Genomic DNA, 12797 nt, shown 5'->3' with positions numbered 1-12797 from the left:
AATCACGCGACCGACCCGTGTCCGAGGCGTCCCGGTCGCAGGCAGAGTATTCTAGTCGTCGCACGTTGGGACCGTGACGAAGTGACCAAAACGCCCTCCGATCACGGGCGCCTGAGGCTACCCCTGGCGAGGGCAACCTGGTCATCGGCGGCGCCGGTTGGGATCTTCTCGGAATCTTAATGTTAGCTTGAGGTGTACTCTTCTTCAAAAATTTAAACAGATTCGGAATCTTAGCGGGAAATTCAAATAGGCCCCTCGTCGTAATTTCCTCCGACATGGAGGTCGAATGTTACTAGAGCGCCGGTTCACCGGTTCGTCCACGACGGCCGTGAGGTAGGGTCATGTAGCCAACGGTTGAGGACCGCTAGGTAATTTTATTTTATGTTATGTTTATTTTCGAAAAGGACCTTCGTGAAAGAAAGAAGCGCATCGATGCTTAATCCCTCTTTTACAGGTCGGACTTTGGAAATTCGTATGACGCGAGGAGTTTTCTGTAAAACACACGGTTAGGTTTTGACGGCCGTCGGCTCTAACTCAAGTAAATGACTAAAACGGCCCTTTCCTGTCCGTTTGCGTGGTTGGTAAATCAGTGAATAGGTAATCGTGTTTGGGGCATTTATGGAGATAGAAGGACGGGATCGATGATCCGTCCATGGAGGGCAGCAACGTCGCGTCTCGTCAGCCGTGTGGAGAACGACCAAAAGCTTTTCCTTTCATAAAAACGCACCATTTTTAATCCCAAAAAAGATCGATGGATTCGCCATTTAAATCCCCTGCTGGTCCTCTTAACGGCAGTGATCGGTTCCAGTTTCCATAGCGGAGCGGAGACCGTGCTCAAAGGTGCCATCTTTCCTCATAAAACCCAGTAAAAGCCCCCGCATTTGCTCTCCACCCCGTGCACTGCCGCTCCCACGGTTTCCAACGGCGGAAGAGAGAGCAACCGCACGGCAAAGGCGACTAGCGAGAAAAGAGTAAGCTTTTCGTGTTTTGATTCGTGCCCCATTGATTGCTCTCTGGCGTCCCCTGGGTCAGAGAAGCGGAGAGAGGGAGAGAGCCCATTCCGTTGCTCTGTTTATTTCATGAGGACGTCTATATAATGTCTTCTTGACAGATTGATAGAAAGGAATTACCAGGGATCTCTTTTCCCTCCTCTTTCAAGAGGCCTCGTCCTTTGGCTGTAGTTCGTTTTGTGGGCAGAGTAGTTTTGATAGCATATATGAGAGAGAGAGAGAGAGAGAGAGAGAGAGAGCGCGCGCGATGGTGCATCAAAGCAGCTCAGGATTGATGGCGGCAATGTGAATAGAGAGCAAGAAAGAGGGAAGAACATAGCTTTTGCAGAGACAGAGGCGCGACTTGCTACTGTTTAGCTCTGTTCTAAAACTTTTTCTGGACGTTTTTCTTTCTTCCTTCTGCCTGATGATCAAATATCAGAATTAGTCACAGGAAAAAGCAGGTAGCAACAGAATAAAAGGGGAAAAAAATCCGATTTTTTGTTTAACATGATATGGATTCGGCCGCTCCTTTCTGTTGTGCATCGTCCACTTTTACAGGGATTTGGTACTAGGCAAAGCGAGAGGTGAGAGTGGAAACCCGGACCTTTGGGTGTGTCATCTTCACCCTTGGGTGACCGAGTGGCTACTGGTTACGTAGTTTCGATATGGATAGGTGGTGAGGGTGGTAGAGCTCCTTTTTGATGGGCTTTATATAGTCCTAACTTTGTCGGAGAGAGAGAGAGAGAGAGAGAGAGAGAGAGAGGAAAAATCCAATCTTTCTCCGTCTTTAACAATTAGGATAGCTATCCCTTCGTGTCTTTTCTGCTGAATTTTTGGAAGGCAGAGAATATCTGGAAGGGTGTGTTGTTTCCTCTCCTGCGCCTAAACTCCTACATCAGCTAAACATCCCAGCGAAAGCCTCCTCCTTAGTCTTCCACTTTTGAATCTGCAGCACTTCCATCTACCCCTCTCTCTCTCTCTCTCTCTCTCTCTCTCTCTCTCTCTCTCTCTATATATATATATATATATATATATATATATATATATATATATATATATATATATATATATGGTTCTCTCTTATCTCTGGTTCTCTCTGCAACACCCATTTGTCTTGTAATGCTTTTCCTTTTGAAAAAGATCCCATTTTTGCGTCGCTTGTGGCCTAATTTTCCACATTTTCCCCTTGCGTCTTTCGACGTTTTCATCACTGCGTCGCCTCTCCTTTTGGGCTTTTGCCATGTCGATAAGATTCACTGCTTCTTTGTTCGTAGTTCGTTTCATGTGAGACCGTTGCAATGGCATCCCTTTCGTTCTTGTTTGCGTTGTAGGACTTCCAGACAGTAGGCGTCTTCGGCTTCGCTCTGCTCCTGCAGCCGGAGAATGGGTCGGGCGAAGCGTTGGCTGCGGAGTCTTTGGGGTGGGAAGAAGGAGAACAGGGAAGGGAAGGACTACTCCGGCTACTGTGGCGATGAGGACAGGAGGGAGAAGAAAAGGTGGAGCTTCACGAAGTCGGTCAGAGGCTCCGGCGACGACGTGGTGCTAGGCCAGAATGCTTCGACCGCGGCGGCGGTAGAAGCCGCGTGGTTCAGATCATTCTACTCAGAGAGTGAGAAGGAGCAGAGCAAGCACGCCATTGCGGTGGCGGCGGCCACTGCTGCAGCTGCCGACGCAGCCGTCGCGGCAGCGCAGGCCGCGGTCGCGGTCGTGCGGCTTACGAACCAGGGGAGCGGTGCCATGTTCGGCCGCAGCATCGAGCGTCTAGCGGCCGTCAAGATCCAGTCTGCATTCCGGGCATATTTGGTATCGGAATCAACCTCCTCTTCGTTTCTTCTTTGGATGTTTCATTTCCTTTCTGCTACTCTCTTCCATTCGTATCAGATGCTGTTTTCGGTCCTCATTTCCTATCGATTATGATAGCTTCTTAGTATTCACAGCCACTATTTACCTGTGTTCCGAGAAGGAATGACGAGCTTTTATTGCTCCTTTGGAATGGATCTCTGATTATTTCGGTCACTCATAATTTCTATTGTTCCCTTCCTTATCCTTTCATTTCGCCCAATCTTTTGCTTTCGGAATCGAATCATGTTGAATCCCATTGAGTTTAGCCTTCCTTTCAATGGTTCTAATGATATTGAATCCCATTGGCGTGAGTAATGCAGGCAAAGAAAGCTCTCAGAGCTCTGAAAGCACTCGTCAAGCTACAAGCTTTGGTCAGAGGCTATCTTGTGCGCAAGCAAGCCGCTGCAACTCTTCATAGCATGCAGGCTCTCATCAGAGCTCAGGCGACAGTGCGAGCTCGGAGAGCTCGCAATCTTCTCCGGGACGACCGGAGACTTCAGCTAGAGTTCCGCCATCAGCCACCTTTTGTATGTCCGAGTGCTGATTACGTCCTCGATATGATCTTAGTAATCGGTATATTACTCAGCGCTTCCTGTTCTTCTTCTTCCTTGATTGTAGGAGAGGTTCGAGGAGGTGAGGAGCGAGAACATGTCGTCGTTCCATAGCAGGAGGCTCTCTGCCGGCCTCGACAACGTTTCCAATGGCTTCGACAGGAGCCCAAAGATCGTGGAGATCGACACCTGCCGCCCGAAGTCGTCGAGATCTTCCCGTCGGACGAACCCGTCGGTTTTGGACCCCGCCGACGACCTGCACTCGAGTTCCATCTCCTCTCCGCTGCCGTGCCAGATTCCGGCCAGGATCTTCATCCCCGACTGCCGCAACTTCCAAGAATACGACTGGTGCCTCGCAGGCGACAAGTGCCGGCTGTCGCACACGGCACAGAGCACTCCCCGCTACGTGAACGCATCCGGCAACGCGCCTGTCACGCCGACGAAGAGCGTGTGCGGCGCCGACGGGGTTCTCCGCCGCTTCATGAACGTCCCCGACTGCCCTAACTACATGGCGAGCACGCAGTCCTTCGAGGCGAAGGCGAGGTCGCAGAGCGCACCGAAGCAGCGGCCGGAGCCGGCGGGGACGCGGAAGAGGCTGCCTCCGAGCGAAGTGATGGTGGAGTCCCGGGCAAGTTTGAGCGGAGCCATGATGCAGAGGTCCTGCACCCGCGTGCAGGAGGCCTTCAACTTCAAGACAGCTGTTGTTGGGAGGCTCGACAGGGAGTCCTACTTGCAAAGGAAGACCTGATGCGAGAAGAGTCCTTGAGATCACAAGAATAAGAGGAAGCGATCTGCGCCACCTTCCTCTCTTGATCGTGTCTTTTCCTCTATAGAATCCATGTAAATTCTTAGACTGTCTCTAACAAATCCTTGTTCTTCCTCCCTCGTTGCTCGTTGATGTTAGAGATAATGCACTGTTTCCTCGCTGTCTCATGGTTGGATTGATGGGTGCATGTGCATCAGAGTGAGGTTTGCCGGAGACAGACCACTGTGGCCATATGACTGACAGTGTGGGGTAAACTCATAGCTTTTGCAGGGCAGCAGCAAGGTGTTATCAGTGATGATGGTGCCAGATGAGCAGCTCTTGCTTCGTCTTATTCTCTTAATAAGACCTGCAACTTCCTGAAACCTCGAAACGGAGGAACATGAACAGAGAACCGTGACTTGGCCTGACAATTATTTTCCTTGATCTTAGATTTGAGGTGACCGCCGTGTCGCAATGTAATGTTGATGGTGATGGTGTTGGTGGGAAAGCAAAAGATGTCACCGGTGACAACATTTCACGACGACTCGCTGAGATTGCGGTCCGAGTTTTGTTTCTTCCTTCGGTCAAAATCTTCCCTGCACAGTCCGTGATGCAGAATTATTTTGGACCGTCTTCTCGTGCACCGAATCCTTCGGTGACCTCTACAACGCTACTCGGCTTGGGTTTCCAAATGATAACTATTGCTTCTGAGCTCCACAAGCTGCTGATGCAATAGATGAACAGCCAAAAGCTCCCACACAGCCAACTTTTGTTCCTCAGAGCTGCTGCAGGCCATCGAATACTGTTGCTAACACTGTTTATACCTCATTTGCAGTAATCATTAGAGTTTGATTTGATTGATGAGAGGGTTTGGGAGGCTGTGCACGCAACTCTGTCACGAGCTCAAAACTTTGCACTGCACTGCACTCTTTATCTTCCTCCAAACGAAGGAGGCTGTGCTTGCATCACGCTGCCTCATCTCCCTAACCGAAATGCTCCTCCCTAGGGCACATTTCGGTACCTGCGCCACTCACTACCATCTCCTTGTCGGCTTACACTGCCAAGTCCACCGAGCCGTGCCACAGCTTTCTCCATGACGTGTGATGCCATTCTTCTCGCTATCTCTCTCCATGATCCTCTTGTCGCATCAATCAGCCCATATCCCGATCGCTCCTTCGACAACGGGGTCGAGGATAGGATCGACGTGCAACGGTTGTTGCTGCAGCATCTCCGCCTCGGCGTCCATGGAGAAGACGGCAGAACGGGCTCGGTCGCACCGTCCGGTCAAACTCATGGGTGTCATCTGATCTCGGCCTGTACTTGGTGTCCATGGAGCAATCACGTTCATGGTGTCGCTTCAGAGTCTCCCCGTACCCAGGAATCTTCTACATGAACATGCACCGGTGATACACGTATATTTTCTCGCAACCCAAGCCGAAGAAGATCGAAGATCGTATGGATCAGTTCATGAACGATCGTATTTTCTGTAGCACTCGTCCTCTATTGTCGCTTCAGTGCGATTCCAAGGTGGAGAAAAGCTTGCGCTTGGGAAAAGCTACAAAAAAGTTGCAAGAAAGAACAGTGAGTGATCGCGAAAGATGAACACACCTCGTGGGATCCATTTGACTGCTCTTCTTCTGCTTTTGAGCACATGATTACCCAAATTTGAGGCAGTCGGATGCTTACAAGTCAAATCTGCTGCAGTGGATGAACACGATCGATCACCTACTCATTCATTAAACATCAATCAACAAGTCTTTGGAAGGTTACCCATTTTGCTGCTCATTTAGACTTCCCTGTGAGAGAAGCCATGAATGAGTGAGAGCAGCAACATCGAGCTATAATCTACAGAATTAGTCCAATCCAACAACCACATGAACACTAATGGAAATACTAAGAAGGATTGATTGAACACACTGAATACCTTTGGAAATGACAAGAGAAACGACTAATACGTCACTTGTCCTTCTTCCCTCACTCTGATCACCCTTTCTTTACTCTCTAAGCTCGAACCACTAGGCTTATAGTCTTTTAAGTTGAGATGGACTGTTTAGATTAGTTTAAGGTGACTGTTTAGATACAGGAGTTTGTGTAGTTTTGAATTCTTGAAAAGGGTGTGTGCCCATGTCATCATCATCATCCTCTTGTGAGGTTGGCTGGCTCAAGGTTGATGGCCATGCATCCAACCAACAATGTCAGGGCTTAATCCAATTACCCTTAGCCCAAAAGGACATGCTTACCTGGTGAACATTCAAACCTTCTCTGCAAACTGCACACTCCCACACTCACAAGTACCAAGCTGAGGATTAAGATCGTTGCTTTGTTTTGGTCTCTGTCTCTGTCTCTTTCTCTGTCTCTCTCTTGAGATCATCATCTACTGGATCATTAGCAAAACAAATGGCAAGTGCTTCAGGGTGAATGTGAATGTGAATGCGAATGCCGGTGCAGGGTGAGGTAATGCTTACAGAAGCCGTCCTTGGAATTCCTTCTGTGTGATACGGATCTTTCGGGGTCACCATGTCAGGCAACCTGCGCCGGTGTCGGGAGCCTCTCGTACATGCATCACATGACCCCTCCTCCCCCCCTGTCGTGGATGGATCGACCGGATGCTTTCTCGTCTCTCACGGCCCCGGGCAGCCAGTGGTGGTCCTCCTCGTCCTCGGTTCTCGAGCTCCACCTCCTGCACGGTGAACTTAGTTGATTAGTGACCATCATGTAGATCACAATCCAAACAAGATTCATTCAATCCGACGCAGTGCTCGAAGACAAAACCTGCTCACTTGACCCCTTCGCTGAGATTAGCTCCAGTGATCGATAGGGCATTTGAATTGCTGCTTTGTGCCTCACATCTGTGGCAGGAATCTATGAGACATGACCCACACTCGGAAGGCACATGTCGAGAGGTCACGGTCGGGCCCTGAACCCATAATTCTCGCCCTCCGTTGCTTGCACTTGTCGAATGCTCAGGCCTCGCTGCGTGAGTGGTGAAAGAAAGGGACTTTACCTTCTCGAAATACTCGGAAGACACTGGCTGATGGATGAAGAGGAAGTTGGCATTCTCTCATTACTGAGATGGATCGAGTGGCTGCTGATTGTGTTGGTTCTCGTTTGCCTGTTGGGCAAAGGGTCGAACGACCGGAAGGCATTGGCCATCTCTCATGATCGAAGGCAACCATCTATTGATCGGAAGAGATCTACTATATTCTGATGGAATCTCTCGCGTGACTTGTGATTGTAAAGACGCGATTCAATGCACTTTAAACTCGAAAGTGACGTGCGGCAGGAGCACATCGATGGCCACAAAGTGTTCGCGCAAATGACTCGGCCGATGCTGACTTGCATGGGGGTGTATCAATGCGTGCATTGATGAGAGCAGAGCAGATACCGGATGGCTACTGATTAGGTACAATTGTCTGCCACATGCGCCCTAACCGAACGATGTTGATGGCAGTTATTACTACCTCTGATGTTAGCCAACGGAATTCCCACTGGGTCAAAAGAATAATTGGTGTTGCTGTCGTTTCAGGAATCCCAATCGATCAACATTATAATTGTTACAATCTAATTGGTGTTGCCGTTAGCTAGCGAAGAAATAATTTACCTGTTAATACAATCGATTGACTCAGTATATTTATCAGATCTTTAAAATGAATTTTAATTTTAATCCATTTACAACTAAATTACAATCAATGATGCCGTGAAAGCAAACGGATCGGACGGCATCCACCATGCATAGGTGAGATCGTGTCGGGATTGGCATAGCATGACGGGTCCCACCCACCATTGCGAGACCACGTAGATTTTGGGTTGATTGAGCCTCATATTGGGATCGACAAATTATATATAAATTTTTGTGAAAGAATTACTTACACAAATAAATGATTTCCAAAGAACTTCAAAATATGAGACGATAATTACATCATCTATAAAGAAATTATTCCTTTGGACATAAAGACACACACAACATGTTCGCACGACCTATATTATATATATAGGTACATAACGCATATGAAGGTAATGCGTGGAGTGGCACATGGGGCGGTGTAAAGTGGAGCTACTACTTTTGTATAATATTAGTGATAATAATAATATGGTAATTGTGAACTGAGATTTAAGTTCTATGCTGTGCACATCGCCTCATGACAACGATGGGTTAGTGAAGGCAATCTTTGAGCAATGAAGGTTTGAGTCCATCCAGAATTCACCTAGAAAATATCATTTGAGGTCTATAATAGAATAGGTGAAGATTAAATATGCTGGCCGGTCCAGTGACAACCAAATTAGACTCATTAGATCCAATCTAGCCGAATCAATTTGAACTTTTAATATCTCGATAGATGTAATCTAGCCGAGTCCATTTGAAGTTTTAATATCTGTCTATTCTAGACAGCCCATCATGGTAAGATAGATGAACTTTGCTCACGGCCTGACAATGTACATTAGATAGGTTGTAATTATTAACTATCTGAAGTAGCAACGCGAGGAAGAATTTTTAATCATTTCATATTCCTTTCTATTCTTTGTTTTATATTTTACAACGGATGTTTATTTTTTCAGGCATGCTTATGTTCCTATGTGATTCGTTTCCAATCAAGACTTGATATGTAGCATCTTGACAAGTATAAAAAGACAAAACAGAGACATCCAAATGTAAAGACAAAACAGAGACATCCAAATGTGCTATGTCGACCGAAATCCCAATGGAAAATATTCGAAATATTTTCTGTACGTAGAAAATATTCCCCTAACATTAGGGATGATCGACTATAAAGTACGGATATGAGGATTTGATCTTTCTCTCTTTACTACTTGAGCGTAAGAGAACGTTGAACATTCATTGCAGCATCACAATATCATATATATATGCTACAATTTAATAGTATCTTCCACGATGAAATGTGAAATGTCGACCACAGAATGATACATGTTACAAAACGAAGTAAAACATTATAATCCACACAAACAGATAAATAACAACAATCATTCTCAACATTACTTCCAACAATACTTCAAGCTCATTGTTGGTAACACTCGTTGCAATTTCAGGTAGACCGTAGACCCATATTATAGGATTTTAAGACCAAAAACAAAAGGAAAAGGATTCAAGCTCAGTATACTAATTCAAAAACCTTGATCAAGGAGATAATCACCGAGCCTCTCTACTACCATGTTGCATTGACCAGGGGTCATTGGCTCCTCGTATAAGCCAAATATCAAAGCCAGATTGGTTTTCTTGACAGTAACACCGCCAGAACCCTATAAGAAAACATTATTTATGTTTATGTGCGACTGAAACATACATATTTGAGAAGAAAAAAAAGAATGCTCCTCGTTGATGAAAGAACCAAAAGCTTAAATCTTGAACAATTAGCTAAAGACTAATTTAGTATAGTATGGTTCGTTTGTTCAGCTACTGATATCCCATTTACGGTTATGAGTCTATATGAAAATTGGGGTGGCAGATATGGGCCAGATGGTGTTTGAGGATGGCCCAACATTAAGTCAAGTTTAACCTATTTTACCTCTGAGCATGCATGGCATGTCTCATTTTCATGTTTTACTTCCATGTATATAAATACCATCCAGGAAAGGGCAAAAATATGACCCTACAAGATAAAAACTACGTGAAGATTGACCAATCAAAAGTTACCATGGCAGTTAATATATTACTTGAACATTAGTTCTTTTACCTTTGCGCATATTAGGTATTCTCATCGAGATGCCTCAGGCAGAGCGTAATCCTATTTGAGGAACAATTTGATGAAAATAACAAATGAAGCAAATGACAAAATTTGCATAAGCCACCTAGAAGTAGATCTGCAATTAAGGCAATAGGTAGTAATCCTATTTGATAAACTAATGAGTCGGATTAGTTCTTCCAACGATGGTGAGACTAAGCTGTTCTGGCATGGTTTCAAGACTAAGACGTCTACCAAAAGATATTACATGGTGCAGGTAGATCAATAAGCTACCAGATAATTGCTAATTAATATTTTGCTTTCTGCAATTAATGGAGGAATACAGTTCTCAGAGCACCCTTGAAGACAGAACAATAACTCATGTTGATTTAAAAAATTAATAGTTTGTCAGTTTGATGGATCCACATTAGCTAACCACTGTCTATCTCACTCTATTGATCTAAAGTCTTCCACATCAACAAAAACATCCACTGGTTGCTTAAATTAAAAAAAAGAAAATCGAGGACCAGAAAGACTAATATAGCCCATGCTTCAGTTCTCTTAGAAAGAAAAGCCAGTTGTTTAAAGTCAACAAGTATGAAAAACAAATTCTAAGCTAATTATTTTAAGGCCTAGGAAAAGTCACTTGCTGCCAATGTGGACCCTACTATCTTCACTTATCTCTCATGTATATAAGGTCTGTTGCAAAATTAGACCATATATTATACTACAAACTGTTCTCTTAGAAACTTTGACATCATTGAAAGACATCTTAAAAACGAATCATCGAAAGAAGAAGATCTATGGTTATAATACCATCTAAATCATTTATGATCACCATTAACTAATGAGCTATATGGATCACGGGATACAATTAGAGGCAAATAGATTCAGAAATGAGGGTAATTCATACGTGTTGTGGTTAATAGTTCGGATGACGTAGCCTGCATACTCTCTTAATTGCATATGCCGGATGATCATTAACAAAAATTTCAAGCAAAATGCCTTAATTTAAAAACAAACTTTGAGCATAGAAGCGACAAGCTCCAGTTGACTTCATCATGGATCCATAATTTAAAACAGAAATAATATGATTCTCCCCCATCAAATATACAGATACTTACAGTTTTGATCATCTTCATGATATCGTTTCTTTTTTATTAAGGCCTAATTTAATTATTGCTAGAATTTCCAAAAAAATATTAAACAATTCATGATGTGTCTTATGCATTCAAGAAAGCATTAAGTATTTAGAAATATAAACTTGAGTATAATCAAATTTGCATTCTGTGCAATAACAATGGAATGCCATTGAACTTCTAGGTCAACGAAATATTGAACTTCACGTTAAACAAAGCACAGAGTAGATTAGTCAATAAGCAGGGTATAGAGTCTGACCTTCTTCCCTCGAATAACAGCTCCTGGCTCGCCCTGGATGACCATGTACTTTGTCCCTCCAAGGTACAACCCAGTTGGAGCAAGCGATCCAGGTTCATCAAAGTCTTTCATGATTGCAGAAATCTCTTCCGGCTTGTACTGCAGAATTTATATGAATATAACTGAATGACTAGATAGTCAAATGTTGAGAAGACCCAAGAAAAGTGTTCTGCAGCATCATCAGCTAGAATTTAGTGTCAACATTTAAGTTTCCTGTATTAATACACTAATTGGCAGCCCATCAGATGAAGAGATTCTAAGTCAAATACATTATTTTGACTTATTAAAATTGTAAGTCAAATAAATTGTATGAACTTATCATGACTAGAAATAAGAAAAGATCTACTAGAATGCCTTAACTCGAGGGCTTTATTAGGTCAAACATTTTGTATAGCTCTCATCATTTAAATTAGTCGATGAGCGTAACAAATAAACAATTATTTTGAAGACATTGTGTCAGATCTTATCATCTCTTCCGATCGCCAAAGTTTATTCTCTCAGAATCATGAACGCAATCACTTATGCCCGCTCAAAAAAAAATGGGGGCACATGCTGGAGCACGAGAATCAACAACCAGATCTCCTCTCCATCGATCATTGGCAATCCCCGTGTAATTCCGCATCCAGGACTCAATACAAGACCGTCACACGATGCGATCCCCCATCCAAGCCCTTCACCACGAATTGCTCGTTGTTCCACAGGGCAAGGATTCGACGGCTAGCATGAACCCACATCTACCGACATACACAAAGGTGATCCTAGGTTAGAGCCCATCAAGAACGAAAAGTCCGGGTAAGACCAACTTCGATCCAACATCAGATGAAGAAAACCACAGTTAAAAAGAAAAAAAAAAATCAACACCACAACAGATCAAACAGATCTGCCGCTGCAGCGACCATCCATCAGATCCAAAGAACACAAGCAGATCAAACTAATCGAGAGGCGTAGCCAAGAAGCAAACCGAAAGGATAAGGGAGGATACCTGAGGGAAGAGCTCACTCTGGGCCCAGACGCTGCCGTCGTGGCCGACGATGGAAGCGGCCGTGAGGCGCTGGCCGTCAATGTCGCACATCAAATGGTCGTCGACGTACGTTTGCCACGACATCGCCTTCCCTCTTCTTCAGTTCGCGTGAGGAACCACTGATGAAGGAGGGCTAACGCTGCTCGCGTATTTATCGGCGCGAACGAATTGGTGGGGGTGGTGCAAAATAATATCTCACAGGAGGGTGTAAATGCAAAAGTAATATTTTCGATAACATAATACGAAAATATTTTCGATAACAATGCCAACAAAACCTAAAATTTCAGAAGAGGAATATCAAATGCTAATAAAGACCTTTCACTTGTCCTCATTGCACAGAGAAGTGTAAGCCATGTAGGGGTTCAGGATGGAGATATAGCACAGAGAATTAGGTCCTGCTAAGGCGACAAAGATAAAAGTTGACAGCAGCTGAAGGGAAGTCTCACCAAGTTGCTTTGAGCAACAATGATATTGTTTGGAAAAGCAATTCTAGGTTCATGTTCTCTCCCTCTATGAGAGGGATTTAAGACC

The 12797-nt window shown here is 44.6% G+C and overlaps 2 protein-coding genes and 1 long non-coding RNA gene across 3 annotated transcripts; 1 reads left to right on the top strand and 2 right to left on the bottom strand.

Moving 5' to 3' along the window:
- Nucleotides 1-2079: 2079 nt before the first annotated feature.
- Nucleotides 2080-4318, top strand: LOC135624830 (protein IQ-domain 26-like). Its single transcript, XM_065128841.1, has 3 exons — nucleotides 2080-2795; nucleotides 3155-3361; nucleotides 3453-4318. Exons 1-3 carry the CDS (start codon nucleotides 2376-2378, stop codon nucleotides 4131-4133), a joined length of 1308 nt encoding a protein of 435 aa, XP_064984913.1. The 5' UTR covers nucleotides 2080-2375; the 3' UTR covers nucleotides 4134-4318.
- Nucleotides 4319-5029: 711 nt separating this feature from the next.
- On the bottom strand, nucleotides 5030-6498 carry LOC135624831 (uncharacterized). Its single transcript, XR_010491798.1, has 2 exons — nucleotides 5817-6498; nucleotides 5030-5685 (listed from the first exon to the last, which is right to left on the bottom strand). It is a non-coding gene; the product is annotated as an uncharacterized LOC135624831 (long non-coding RNA).
- Nucleotides 6499-8946: 2448 nt separating this feature from the next.
- On the bottom strand, nucleotides 8947-12594 carry LOC135624828 (profilin-like). Its single transcript, XM_065128834.1, has 3 exons — nucleotides 12228-12594; nucleotides 11207-11344; nucleotides 8947-9386 (listed from the first exon to the last, which is right to left on the bottom strand). Exons 1-3 carry the CDS (start codon nucleotides 12348-12350, stop codon nucleotides 9252-9254), a joined length of 396 nt encoding a protein of 131 aa, XP_064984906.1. The 5' UTR covers nucleotides 12351-12594; the 3' UTR covers nucleotides 8947-9251.
- Between the last annotated feature and the right edge of the window lie 203 nt (nucleotides 12595-12797).

The sequence above is a fragment of the Musa acuminata genome, chromosome BXJ2-10, assembly GCF_036884655.1.
Source record: "Musa acuminata AAA Group cultivar baxijiao chromosome BXJ2-10, Cavendish_Baxijiao_AAA, whole genome shotgun sequence".
NCBI lineage: Eukaryota > Viridiplantae > Streptophyta > Magnoliopsida > Zingiberales > Musaceae > Musa > Musa acuminata.
This window is presented reverse-complemented; position numbering and strand designations above follow the sequence as displayed.